Genomic DNA, 14,255 nt, shown 5'->3' on the forward strand with positions numbered 1-14,255 from the left:
ATTAGCCTCACAGATAAGTGGTTTTCTTAAGCCTGTGAGTTCTTCTGTTGTTTTACTGCAACCTCATTTCACCACACGTTTAGGTGATTGCTGATCTTCGTTCAAGAATTTTTTCCGACCACATTCCTTCCTCGAAGATGTTGTTTGGACAGCTCTTTGCCCTGATTTTAGTCTCCTTAGATGTTTTCAACGACCACAGGATGAGTCTTTCCACATGGCTGTTTATAAAATGAGAAGCGACTCACCCCATCAGTCAGGGTTCAATAACTTGGCTGAAACCAGTGCAGTAATTATCCAATGGGAGGCTCTTACCCGTTTGCTTAGTTTAGTCCAGGTGGCGACCTTTTTGGTTTTTTTTTGGCCAGGCAGTGTATACGGGCCTCTACATAATCACACTCCGGTGTGTCGCATGCTGTTGGCTCTGTGGCCCAGGTAAACATCATTACCCATCCCCCTCCAGTTTCTCTCAGAGCACCCTTAAGGAGATAGTTCGGATATTTTTAAACAAGGCGTTGTGGAACATTTTAAACATACCTCTCACCTGTTGTCTATAGGTCACTAGATAACCTCAGTTTAGAGAAATACTGAGTAGTTCTGATCTGATTGACGAGCTAATGGCTAGTCCTACGAGTCTAACGGTCAGAAAATAAGTATTTTTTCCAAACTGATGTTGTTTAATTCTAACAACGTTTCTACAGAACCCCACTAAAAGATCTGAACTATCACTTTAAGCATGCTGGCGCAAGCTCAGGTTTTCTATTTTCACATCCTGCAGGAACACAGTAATTTAACTCTTTTGTCTAAAAAAAAAAAAAAAATGTCTTGGGCGAATGATCGTTTCCACAATTAAAACGTCATCACCGACTCTAGCTTCATGTCACTGTCTACTTCAGATCACAGCACAAGGCTTTATGAAACACGCTGCCAATGAGCAGCTTCCCCCCCCAGGTGGCCGCCACGGAGGAGACCATGATCACGTGACCGTCATCCGCGTACACCTGGGTGACCACGGGCTGCTCGGAGTGGATGTTCTGGATGCGGATGACCTGTGGACCCACAAAAACATAATCGGGAGAACTGAGTTAAAAACCTGCACATTTAATTTCTTTTTTTTAAAAAAAGAAATCAGCACGGAAAGCCGTGATCTCACAATTTCCTGTGTTAAAAAGGCGGAACGGACAAACCTCTGATCCTGGTGGGTTTTTGGGGTCAAACAGGAAAATCTTTTTTGCATTAGGGTGACATCCCATCCAAAGGTCGCCGGTTTCTGGATCCACTTCAATGTTGTCACAAAGGGAGCCCACAGCTACAGACTGGTGAGGAATCATGAGCAGATAAATTAAAATAATCACATTATTTCATTTAAAGTGGCGATTATAACATCACCTAACTCTGTTGTTAAGGAACCCCATTAAAATCAGTTTACGCAAATGCTATTTTATAAACCTTTAGCTGTTATTTCAACTTTGGACGGTTATTTATTTAGAATTCTGTGATTTTTTCCAGTACAAACAGCGGCAGTAGCTAGCTGTAGCAGCCTGGGACACTTCCTGCAGGACGTTTGTAATATCTCTGACCGAATAACCGTGTAATGTGAAACAGACAGTGGCATAAAAGGTTTATAACCACTACAAATATTTGAAGATCTGAGTCATTTTACGATCGACCTTGGTCGTTAATCAAGGTGTTATCTACCACAGGTGAGATATTATTTATTATTAACCTTTCCACAGAATCCCATTTCAAAAGACCTGAAATATTCTCCTATATTTTTGGTAAATATGAAGGTTTATTATTAAAAACTGTTGGGAAATATAAACATTGTTTTGATTAAAGGCCTAGCATTCCTTAAAGCTCTGCACATCGGCTGCTGCCTCATATGTCAGAGGTTTAAACTAAGATTATTTTACAATAAAACCTTTAAAATAATATTATGAGCAACATCACGAGGTGTCAAGCTCAAAGTGTGTGCTATGAATGACTCTCAGCTACTACCACAGCAAATTTTAAGGTCAGTGTCTATAAAACCAACAGAGTTGCAGCCATTTTTGTGTTGAGTTAACGTCGATTAGGTGCAGCATCCGTCTGGAATCGGATCGACTCCAAAAAGCAATCAGTTGTAGCTGCACCTCTAATGACCACTTTCTACGAGTTTCATCCAAATCAGTCTAGTGGTTCGTGAGATATTTCGCTAACAGACAAACAGGCTAGACTCGACACAGTTAATGCTGAGGTTTTAGACGAAGGTCACGCACAACGAGCAGAACTTACGAGTGCTTGTTGTGAATCACTCTCAGCTACGACCGCACAAAACTTCAGCTCCATATCTGTCAAACTGATTAAATAATAGCCATTTTTTGCATTTTCTAAGGTCAGCTGGCTGTGGCGGCCATCTTGAATTGGGTCGGCTCCATTTGTTTTTTTGGTCGCAGACGTACATCCAGTTATCGTTTCCTGAAGGTTTTATTAAAATCCATAAAACCAGTTCTGTGTTATTAACGTCACCCGGCCACGGCAGCCATCTGGAACGGAGCTGACTGTAAATGTAATCATTCATCCAGTGATTACTTTCTGCACGTTTCATTAAAAATTAGTTGAGTGGTTTATGAGCTCTCTTGATGAACACACACACACACACACAAACACACACCACCTGCCAGCAGCCAGGTGATAATTAAATAACTGGTTCTTGAAAACACTGTAAACAAAGTCCATGAGGGGGGAAATTCATGTTGCTTCGTTTTTTTTTACCTTCACAGGAGTCAGCAGATTGTCCTCCTTCCGCTCCAGCACGTGCACATCGTGGCTGAACAAGCTCGCCACATATACAAACCTGGAAATGACATGAAAAGGGACAAAAGTCAGACTCAAATAAACCGACGCGCGGAGCCCAGCGCAGATGCCTCTTACCTCTTGTCCGGCGACATGTTGATCCCGTTTGCGAAGTAATAGCCGTCAGAGACCACCTTCACCTCCTCGGGGCCGTAGTACACGACGTTCGTCAGAGGCAGCAGCAGCAGAAGCTCCAGGTGTTTGAGGATCTCGTTGTGGAAGTAGTGATCGTTGGTGGCGTAGAAACGATCCACTCCCAGCGCGACGATGTCGTTCACACTGAGGAGGAAAAATACACAGCTTCAGAGTTTCCGAGCCACGGTCAAACGTGGCGACGGCGGTCCGACGTTTTCCCCCGCCATCGTAGCGTTTAATGTTAGTCACCTGTGCAGAAGTTCGTGCTTTATGGTTCTCAGATGGATCAGGGAGAAGTCTTCCTCCACGAATCTGAAGAGCTCGACTTGGCTTTTGTGCTGGGGGTGATTGACGACGAACAGGTAGACGGCGTCGTCTGTGGAGCGACGAGGAACAAGGAAAACACGGGGCGAAGCCAACCCACAGAGTGCAAATATCAGTATCGGGGAAACAGGAGTAATTTTTCATCCTTCTCGTGTGTCGCTGTTTATACCACATGTCCAAAGGTACAAAAATTGAAGACCTAACTCTCAGCTACTACCACGTCCAATTTTTTTGCAGTTTCAGAAAAACTGACAGAGTTATGTGCATTATTGTGTTGGCTACTATCAATTAGCTGTAGCGGCCATCTTGAATTGGACTGACTCCAAAAGTTAATCATCTGTAAGTCGACATCCAACGATCACTTTCTGCAAGTTTGATTAAAATCCGTCCAGTGGTTCATGAAATATTTTGCTAACAGACAGACAGGGTTGACTCCAAACAGTTCATGCTGAAGTTTTAGGCAAAGACCTGACGCAATGAACGACACTTGAGAGTATGTGTTGTGCATCGCTCCCAGCTCCTACCACACCGGATTTTAGCTCAACGTCTGTCAAACTGACCAAATAATTGCCATTTTGGTGTTTTCTAATGTCAGCTGGCTGTGGCGGCCATCTTGAACTGGGCAGGCTCCATTTGTGGACTGGCTGCTGATGCACCTCCGACGATCAGCTCCTGAAAGTCTCACCAAAATCCATCCGGTGGGTTCGGGAGATATTTTGCTAACAGGCGGACCTCGGAGGGTGGAGGGGTGACGGTTCCAACTCACCACTTGGATCGATGTACAAACTGATGCCGTGAGGGTTGAACGAGTCCAGGTCAAAGTTCCTCGGCATACGCAGCTCCACGGGCTTCAGCTGAGGGTCCTGGAGGTCGACGGTGTAGATTTTGCCCGGCACATCTGTGGATGCCACTCCAGGGTATTTGAGCCCCTTGGAACATATTGAAACATATTGATTTTAAACACTGAAAAAAACAAGCAATCACGTGATTAAAAAAAAAAAAGCATTTCATTTACAAACTATGTTTCGTGTTGACCCTGGGGGGGGGGGGGGGGTAGGTTCAAATGAAACACTCACAGTGCTGATAAAGGCAAGCCCGTTTCCCATGATAGTTATGTCCTCTGTCCCATGATCTGCAGAGATAAACAATGTTACTCCAAACATGTCCTTAAAGCTCCTTAAACCTTATTTCCTTCAATGCTCACCCAGTTTTTTGAGTGCAACACAGTTGGGCAGATGATTCGGAGCCACCTCCCTGAAGGCCAGATACCTTTTGCTGCAGAATTTCAACACAAACAGATAAACAGCCAACATTACTGTCTGAAGCAGATGGGAAACTTTCTACAAGTTTCGAAGCACACTCACAAAAAAACAGTTCTGTTTTACTTTTACCTTATATTGAGAATCCTCTCTCCGAGCAGCACCGAAAGCACGGCTACTGCTACCGAAATAATGGCAACTTTCCCCATTTTCTGCAACAAGATGTCAGAAGTTTTTCCACCGAAATTCAATTTTTATGCCCGCAGCGGCGCGAACGGCGCATGACCGGTGCTGCGTTCAAAACTGTCGGACGCGTTTAAACGGACTACTTTTAGCTACACGGCGAGGTCGCTATTCGAGTAAGGAAGTTTAAATACTGGTAGGATTTACCTGCGAATTAAAATCACTTCGCTTGTGTAGCGTTTCTCAAAGCTGTACGTATTTGTTTATTGTTTTCAATCGAAATAGCGCCAATTGTTTAAAGTCGCAATCGTGTACGTAGCGCTGGTCGTGTCTGAAATAGTTTAATTTAAAAACAAGCAAATACAGAGAACTGTTTAGGATATAGTTTGTTGATTATGTGAGCGCAACATATTTAGTAAAAGTAATTCCCGACATTATAAAAAATCTCCGACATTTTAAAAAAGCGCCTGAACGCATCATGGAAGAATCGTGAAATGGATGATCAAAGACTAAAAACTTTTAGTAGACCAAATGTAAAAACATCGAAACATAAGAGAATAAATAAATGAATTTAAAAAACAAGCGCTAAATGACCGGAAAAGTCAAGAAAACACAAACCGGTGCGAGACAACAGCAAAAAACAAAAACTGTATGGCTGAAAAGAGGCAAAGTTGACACGTGAACGCAACACGAAAAATGGCCACAGACACACAATAAGTACAAAAAAAGTAAAAAATATAAACACAGTCATGTGGTGACAACAAAAGGTGCTACCAAAAGCTACAAAATGACCACAAGTTATACAAGGCAAAACACAGAGAGACAAAAATAACCACAGAAAGACTAAAGACATTAAATGTACCAAATATCCAAATTCCTAATCATTCCCAGGCAGATTATTAGAGTTGATGGAAAGATTTGGATCTAAACAAACACAAATTGTTAACAAGAATTTACACAAAGTGACAAAACAGTAGCCCAAAGAGCCAGAAAACAACGCCTAAAAAGTTTTAAAATATATATAAAAAGATGCACTTCCACGTCTAACAGAGACATGTTGTGTCCCCCAAGGGGCCCTGGAGTGTCCCCATCATGAGGGACACAGCAGAGGAATGTGACAAACAGACCCCGACTGTCATTCAACCTTTTCCCCAAAGGCATTCTTGCCTAATAGCAGGGTCATTCATGTCTGCCTCTTTTAACCCTTTTATAACAATTAGGCTCATTTTAGTAATTAGATTTAATAAAGGAAATTAGTTAAACTCCCTCACACTCACCGTTTTGGACATTTTTAACAGGAAAAAGTGTGATATACTCTTATTAAAAACAAACAAAACCTCTTATCTCTTTAACGGGTGTGGTTGAGATCTTTTGAAGCGGGGTTCTGTGGAAAGTTTATGAACAATTAATATCTCAGGTAGCTCTTTGAACAACCCCCTCGTTAGGAAAAATGAACTTTAAATTCTGATAGAATTAACCAAAGTCAACTGCTGCTGTCTTAAGACGACTCCTACCTCGAAACATTTGCAGCGGCTCATGCAAAGCCATTTTTAGAGCTTCCACCACAGTTACTACGTAGAATTCATTGGAAGATTAAAAGGTGGCAGCAGCAGCTAGATGTAGCACTTCTGGCGCAGTCTGGGGCACTTCCAATTTATAAAATATATTTTTTATATCGGCAGGGTTCCTCCATTTTTGATTCTGAAACTCCATACTTTTAAACCCTTCGTGACATCAACAAGTCTAAATATTTGATGAGTTCTATTTGTACCAGGTTAATAATCATCTGGTCATGTACTATTAAAGGTGTTACCATAAGGATCCTTGGGCTTCATAATTTTGTCCAGATGCATCAACATACAGTAGAGCTGTGGAGAGAACCGGACACCTTGTCATTAAAGGGACAATCTGGTCATTTTTGCGGTGATGTTTGCCCAACTGGTTGGTGACGTCACACACAAAGCGGAGCATGAAGAAGAGGGCAGAAGTCTTCATCCAGGCTAGCCGAACGAGGGCCCCGCTCCTCAAGAACGCTAAACCTCTACACTTTTGTACAAAAATGCTTATTTTGTTGCCATTTTCTCAACCAGACGACGTTCGTGCCACGACACAAATGTGGACGGAGCGCAGACAGATTTGTGTCTCTTTCTCCAAACTTTGTGCTGTATGACATCACAGGTGCAAAGGTACTAATTATTGACGACTATCTGACAGAACTTTGCTTTAAAACTGACTAGACTAACTTTTTCAGGTCAGCCAGCTTCATGACCCGAGTCCCAGAAACTCGTGAACCCTGTAAACCTGAGGTGTGTACATCTTTTGGTTTTCAAACAGTAACAACATATAGACAGAAAAAACTCAAAGTAAATATGAAAGGACAGTTTTAAAGTGAGAAAAATACTTCCTTTGCAGTTTTTCTACCCAGAAACAGATTTTTATCTTAGAAAACGCAACCCAAGATAGTCTGGAAAGTTATTTTTCTTTTCAAACCACGTTCTGCTTTCCATCGTATCCAAACCTGGCAAATGGTAAAAGCAAATTCCAAACTTTGCATTAAAAGTTCTTCAATGACAGCAGCAACCCTATCTGGTCCTGGTCCGGCTCAGACCATCCATCAGCTCATCAATCCGGTCAAAACTAAAATCAGTTTCTCCAAACGAAACACATCCAGAAGTCTCTGCAGCAGGTAAGATATTGTTTGCCACTAATCCACAGAAGTACATCCCGACACATCCCTTTAAAGCCAAAGAACAACAGCCTAACACCTACAGAAACAGGAGGGGGGAATGAAAGGGAACTGCAGCCACAAAATGGCTCCATTGGCCAATCAGCAAACACGCGTCGCCTGACGCTTCAAATCCTCGACGCGACCAACCGACGGGTGGCAGTCAAGAACACGCGGCGCCCGAAGAACCCTGTTTAAATTGTTTATTTTTGAAGTTGTTTTTTTTTTCTTCCTCCCCGTAGGTGATGACTCCTCCCAACATAAAACAAAAACGTTACAAAATCGTCTATGTAATCAAAATCATGTGTAAGAGACTTCATAAAAAACAAACATGGACACTTACATACACATACAGAAGTGAGAGTAACATAAAGTTGGCAAATCTATTGACCCTGTGAGACTCAGCATTGGGTGCATGCAACCTGACAGTAACTGTAGAATATCTACAAAAAAGTCCAATCGAAGAATGACAATAGCATCTAAACAACTCCAAAAGAACACGAACAACTCCTGCACATTACATCGTGTGCACCCGGCGAGCGCTGTTGGAGGGGCGGGGGCGGCGGCAGCGGGACACGCCGGGACTCCCGGCTCTCTCGTTCCGTGACGTCATGTAAAGGTTCACAGTGTAATACAGCAGGATTCCCCATCAAAACAGTTTCAAGCAAAGACTGTATATTTGGAACATACAAAATAAATTTTATTATCCATTCTCTTTATGTCTACATCTTATTAGAATTTCTAGACAAATGGCATTGTCAAATAACACACCCAAATTAATTTCTAAGCGACCCGACGGGCGCGGCGGCGCGCTCCCATCAGGCCCAGGTGTCAAAGTAGAACTGAACGTGAAAAGCAAACAATTTTTTTTATTTTTATTTTCGTTTTTTTTTGTTTGTTTTAAATCATCTTTCTCGTTATTTTTTTATTTTTCTAACATAAAAAGGGGAGCCACGGCCCTGGGTCCCAGGACATGACCACGAGCACACATTAAACACGGGCGAGGGAAGTGGCCTCAGGGCTGGGCCCCGGTGGCTGCGGGGACTTGTGTGGCCAGAGTGTTGGGGGCGGAGATGACGGGGGATCCAGCAATGTTAGCCAGCGGCTGTGAGGAGGACATGGAGTTGATGCCTGAAAGAGAAGAGGAGCTCGTTTTAACACGGATAAGATCAGCGCAGCCTGCTTTGCTGTCGTCGTCGTCGTCTTACCAGCCATCATACTTGAGGAGCTGACTGGAGTGGAGCTGGCAGCCATCCCCCCGGGAGTGGCCCCCCTTCCCTGATCTTTGACGATGGGATCTGAGGGACACGAAGAAGAGCGGCCGTGAGCGCCTCGCAAATCACACATTCACTGCTTCGCGCAAATCAAAAGGGAGAAGTGAGGTTTGGAAGGCGGACGTACAGAAGTAGGGGTGATCCATGGCCTCTCTGGCCGTGAGGCGAGCTTGATGGTCGTAGCGCAGCAGTTTGTCCAGGAAGTCTAGAGCCTCCGTGCTGACCAGGTGCTGGTTCTCGCTGTGCACAAACCTCTCCCATCTTTTACGGGAATGTCTGAGACAGAGAAAAAGAATAAATAAATAAAACGTACAAATGAATAAACACACACAAATGTATGGAGAGCTAAACTGAACGGGGTACCTTCCCAGAATGTCGTTAAACCGCGGATCCAATTCAATGTTGTACTTGTCAATGTAGTCATACAGGTCCTCTGTGCCAAGTACTTTTGCAATCCGCACAAGCTGCAAACAATAAAAAAATCATTTCATCATTTTAGATGACTAACGATGATCCCAACCATCATATATGACCAACGTTTTCTTAATTTAACAAAATGATGAAGTGTTCCAAAAGGTGTGTGCAAAACATTTACATTATTAAAGCAAAAAAAAAGTCCAGCTGAAGGCTCTAAATGAGCGGTGTCCAGTTCAGGTCCTGGTCCTGGTGGGGCACCGTCCTGCATGTTTTAGATGTTTCTCTGCTTTGACACAACTTATCTGAATCACTGAGTGACTAACAGGCTTCTGCAGAACTTGGAGACCGGCTGAAGAGCAGGGAAAGATCTAAAACCTGCAGGACGGTGGCCCTCCAGGACCAGGATTGGACAGCGCTGCTGTAAATGAAGCAGGTTTAGAAAACACCACTGGTGTTCATGAAGGACGCCTCACACCAAGCCTCGTCCAACACTTAGAATCAATATGATCAAACAGGTGGGGAGACGATGAGCTACGTGGATCCCAACCATCGTACGCTCATAACACTCATCACACACCCCAGTGGACACTCACTGGAGTTGAAAACCTTTTATCATGCGGAACCATGAAACGCAGAAGTGAGATGCCCGGACAGTTTATGGGGAGCGCACAACAGAGACGGCTCCTTCTGCACTGAAAGCATTAGTTTTGGGAAGTATCTGGCCTTCTATTATGGTAAATGGGAAAATGATGTTGACAAGAGCCTCACTGTGTGTACATCTTTCCACCCGAGGGAGGCAGAAGAAGAAAAAAGAAAAAAACAAACAGAAGCTCTTCGCTGCTGCTGCTAACAGGAGTAACAAGTGAGTGACGTCAAAGTTTCCACCTAACCCAGAAAAGACGAAGCAAATTACAAAGTCTGCTGCAACTTTCGTTGCGAAAGATTTGTGTTCATTCGGTGGTTGGAAAGCAGGCCTCGAGCTTTATGTTTCGCACTTTAGAGCCACGACAGAACACGTTCGTCATATGTCAAAAATACTAACAGGACAATTCCCACACTCTACAAAGGGACCTAAAACAGTTGTGAAAACACCAAAGTAAGGGGGAAGGGTAGCTCTAACATGTAAGGCATGGACAGCCATACCCACAAACCCTCAGCATCATGACTCCTTCTGTTCATTTAGTTTCCAGGATCTTGCTCTATACTGCAGCGCTGAGCAAAAAATTTAATTTAATTTTAGGCATGAGAAATTCTTTTTCCAGGATTTTGTTTGAATGCGACTATGGACGCATCAATAATTGTTTCCTAACTGCATCACAGCCCTCTGAATCGAATCCAAAGGTGCTTAAATATTAACACACATTTTTACAGATATATATATATATATATATATATATATATATATATATATATATAGTATTCACGTTTAGATGGGGGAGATAAATCTCTGGATGTCAGTAAAGGGTCAACAGAGCAGGCGGCGTTCTGAAGCTGGGAGATTTCCAGGTTCTAAGTTCGGCTGGACGGGTTTATCATTTGCTGGGTTAAATTCTTTAATCAGTTAACATCAATCACTCATTTTCTTTTCAGATATATTCTAAAAGATGTAATTACGCGGTAAATTTTTGCTTTTGCTACGATATAATCAAAGCACACAAGGCTGGGCAGAAGAAAGGAAAAAGTAAAATGTTCAAATGAGACTAAAAATTCCGTCTTGGCACCAAAACCACATCAGCAAACAGAGTTCACTAAAACATGTAAAATATATATATAACAAAAAAAAAAAAAAAGAAAGCAGACTGTTCGTACCTGATCGTAATTGTCATGACCGTGAAAGAAAGGTTCCTTCCTGAAGATCATGCTGGCAAGCATGCAGCCCAGACTCCACATGTCCAAGCTGTAGTCATACATCTAAAAATAATCCAGAGAGTGAGAGAAGCTTCTATTTAGCTCCTTGACTTCATTAGCTAAAAAAAAAAAAAGAAAGCATTTCTCCTCTCACTCTGCGAATGTCTGGTTGCCATCGTGCTCACCTGGTAGTCCACCAGCAGCTCGGGACCTTTGAAGTACCTGGACGCCACCCTCACGTTGTATTCTTGGTTTGGATGGTAGAACTCCGCCAGACCCCAGTCGATCAGACGGAGCTGGAACGACAAGGTTTCATTCAGCGCACGGCTACGGCGTGGAAAACAAAAAACGATGTGCGAGGTACGAATGTGGCGGTACCTTTCTGTGTTCGTGATCGATCATTACGTTGTGGGGCTTCACGTCACGATGCATGATGCCCATACTGTGGCAGTAATCCAGAGCCTTTGGAGGGAAAATGAAACAAGGAAGAGAAACGTTCACGCCAAACACAGGACGTTAAACCGACCGTCTCGGATCAGAGTTTGAAATGTAGCGCAGTGGCCCTTAAAGCTGCGGCTTACCTTTAAGATTTCATACATGTAGAACCGTATGTCAAAGTCTGACAGCGTCTGATACAATTGCTGTTGAAAAAAAAGAAGACATAAAATAGAAAAATTAGCCGAGTCCAAATCGCAAGTGAAACAACAAATAAATAAAACCGCTCATTACCTTGAAATCTGTGTTGTTGACATGTTCAAAGACCAGCGCAGGAGTTCGAGACTAAAGAAGAAAACAACAAAAGTACGCAGGTTTAAGCGTGAAACGGGGATACACGTGATGTTTTATGCGGCAACAACGGGAACTCAAAATTACCACAGGATCTTTAACGATATCTAAGAGTGAGATGATATTTGGGCCACCCCTCAGATTCTCCAGGATCTTTATTTCTCTCTTGATTTTCTTTTTCTTGACGGGCTGCGAACCAGAGAAAGTCCAGAGAGTCACATGGAAATCCCAGACGAAGAGGGGGAAAAAATGACCAGCGATCTCATGCCCTACCTTCAGTATTTTAACGACCACTTTTTCATTGTTTGTGATGTTTATGGCTTCGAATACTTCGCTGTATTTGCCCCTTCCTAGTTTTCTGACGAGCTGATAGTCATCTTGGTTCCTAGCAGAGACGGACAAAACAAACTATTCATGAGGCGCGCTGAGATGAGCTGACGAATGAAGGAAGAGGAGAGAAAACGCAACGAAAGCGCCGCCAAAAATCCCCCCTTTTTTCCTTACCCCCATTCAACGACGTGGGACTCGTAGTCCCAGTATTCCCGAGGCCTCTGTGTGTTTACATCAGGGTAAACTCGAGAGCGGCTTGGAACGGGGCCAGACATATTCTGCACAGAATCTTTTCTAAAAAATCTCCTGTAACAAGACAAAAACAAAACAACATACGTTAGAACGCAATGGCAGGAGTTTGCAATAATGACAAAACATTAACGCCACGCAGCTTAGGTACAAAACAAGCAGATCTGCATTACAATAAACATACAGCGACGTTTTAGCTCTGACAGAGCAATACCTGGGAGTCTTCCTCCAGGATAATGGTGACAGATAAAGGTAACAGGAGTTGCTGAGACGTCTTCGTGGTAAGAAAGCTAAATGGGACAAAAAACAAACAAAATACTCTTAGAATTTACCCCAATCCTGTGCTTAGCTTTGGTGCTAAATAATAAATATAAAAGAAGCTGTAGTCTGAGCAGAAAGCGTTCTCTAAAATAATGTATGATCGGTAACAAACTAAGTAGTATCACGTAAAAAAAAAAACAACACAAACACACTTGTATTTGTATTTGACAAGAGTGTGAAATGGAGAAACCTGGATGTTAAATGGGGGCATCCAACCAGTCTAATCAGGAGGTACAGGGTTCAATACAGTCATCACTGGGGGTTATAACAAAGGCCTCCTGTTGAGGGGGGAAAAAAGGCCAGAAAGTAGGCTGAATTAAATCAATAAAGTCAATCAGGCAAACACGAGCAAACTATGTGAGCCAGCGCACGCCAACCAATAAAGCTAAAGCTAATTAGGCTGTGTGTAATAAATACAGCCACAGGAAGCATTCAATCGACCAATGGTCTCTGTAATTCGGGATACACGTTCATTAAAAGCAGTTTGCCCGCTTGGTACTTGGGAGAAAAAGATAAAAGTACGCACTACGGCCCACGGCCTATTTACGGCTAACAGCTAACTAGCTGTAGAACCGGTGGACTTGGACAACCGGTGTTGTGTCGCGTTGCGTATCCCCCGTGAAGATGCCGCCTCCCAACGAGCTCCGCCCCGTCTCAACGGCTACGTCGGGCGCGAGTCTGCAGCAAACGCGCGCCTCTTTCGCGGAGCGAAAAGGGGCGGAGCTGTTCAGGGGAGCCGAGCACCTCGTTTCGACCGGGGAACACAACTCGATACAACACCTAGAAGCTGCCAGGGATGCTAACTAGTTTTAGCTCGTCAACAGCAAAGTGAAAAGCCGGTTGGAAAGTCAATACTAGCTCTCGACCACATTATGGAACTTCATTGCGATTTGATTAAAATGTTGCGCTGGTATAATAAAATTAAAAGTCTGAGTATCACAGGCTTTACATCACGCTTCGAAAAATACAATTCTTAGAGCTAAAAAAGTGCTAAGCTAGCAAGCTAGGGGAGTGAATAGACTGCTACTAGCGAGGCAACTGGCTGACAACGCCTTGAAAAAACCTCCCATAAACGCTGTGATTGAGGAGCACAATGGCACCGCGGCCGAATTACTTATCCCCCAGCTTCTCCTCGCACCTGAAGCACCCCACACTGGTTCTGAAACAACGAGGATTTGCGATTAAATAACACGATTACCTTCTCAGCGTTGTTGGGACGTCAATACGGCGATGCTCGAGATCAAGAGAGCTTAGTGCAAACAGCCTGTCCAGCAGAGGGCGCTCTCCTTTTTTTCCCCCCTTCTTCATGGGTAGATATTTTACTTCTTCAGCCACCAACAGGTCTGGTTCAGGGAAACTTTTTTTTCATATGAACATCACAGCTCTAGAAGTTGCACACAGCCCACCTTATGATTAATTTGAGGAATTTAATGTTCATGAATACAAACCAGAAGGATTGTGTATCAAATAGCTTGACCTGATCAAAGTCTTGCAGCAACTTTTTGAGTCTATTTTTTTTTTTTTACTGTCAGGCCAATTTTAGATGTTTTTTTAAAAAAGTTGTCCATATGT

The 14,255-nt window shown here is 43.2% G+C and overlaps 2 protein-coding genes across 4 annotated transcripts; both read right to left on the reverse strand.

Annotated features, from left to right (window-relative positions):
• Nucleotides 1-290: 290 nt before the first annotated feature.
• On the reverse strand, nucleotides 291-4,851 carry LOC108241913 (serum paraoxonase/arylesterase 2). The gene is made up of 9 exons (XM_017426403.3): nucleotides 4,683-4,851; nucleotides 4,496-4,566; nucleotides 4,368-4,423; nucleotides 4,058-4,220; nucleotides 3,217-3,343; nucleotides 2,911-3,111; nucleotides 2,752-2,833; nucleotides 1,185-1,313; nucleotides 291-1,046 (listed from the first exon to the last, which is right to left on the reverse strand). The coding sequence occupies exons 1-9, from the start codon at nucleotides 4,757-4,759 to the stop codon at nucleotides 885-887; spliced, it is 1,068 nt and encodes a 355-aa protein (XP_017281892.1). The 5' UTR covers nucleotides 4,760-4,851; the 3' UTR covers nucleotides 291-884.
• A 2,795-nt stretch (nucleotides 4,852-7,646) lies between these two features.
• Nucleotides 7,647-13,983, reverse strand: LOC108241910 (casein kinase II subunit alpha). 3 transcript variants are annotated; one of them, XM_017426399.3, is made up of 15 exons: nucleotides 13,882-13,983; nucleotides 12,874-12,961; nucleotides 12,577-12,652; nucleotides 12,288-12,419; nucleotides 12,057-12,168; nucleotides 11,871-11,972; nucleotides 11,727-11,777; nucleotides 11,579-11,638; nucleotides 11,376-11,459; nucleotides 11,183-11,293; nucleotides 10,959-11,060; nucleotides 9,096-9,196; nucleotides 8,860-9,008; nucleotides 8,667-8,756; nucleotides 7,647-8,589 (listed from the first exon to the last, which is right to left on the reverse strand). In XM_017426399.3, the coding sequence occupies exons 4-15, from the start codon at nucleotides 12,386-12,388 to the stop codon at nucleotides 8,474-8,476; spliced, it is 1,179 nt and encodes a 392-aa protein (XP_017281888.1). In that variant the 5' UTR covers nucleotides 12,389-12,419; nucleotides 12,577-12,652; nucleotides 12,874-12,961; nucleotides 13,882-13,983; the 3' UTR covers nucleotides 7,647-8,473. The 3 variants fall into 3 exon arrangements, with proteins under 3 accessions (XP_017281888.1, XP_024863907.1, XP_017281889.1); XM_025008139.2 differs by having other exon boundaries at nucleotides 12,836-12,961; XM_017426400.3 differs by lacking the exon at nucleotides 12,874-12,961 and having other exon boundaries at nucleotides 13,882-13,947.
• Nucleotides 13,984-14,255: the final 272 nt, after the last annotated feature.

The sequence above is a fragment of the Kryptolebias marmoratus genome, linkage group LG16 (genome assembly GCF_001649575.2).
Source record: "Kryptolebias marmoratus isolate JLee-2015 linkage group LG16, ASM164957v2, whole genome shotgun sequence".
In the NCBI taxonomy this organism is placed as follows: Eukaryota; Metazoa; Chordata; class Actinopteri; order Cyprinodontiformes; family Rivulidae; genus Kryptolebias; species Kryptolebias marmoratus.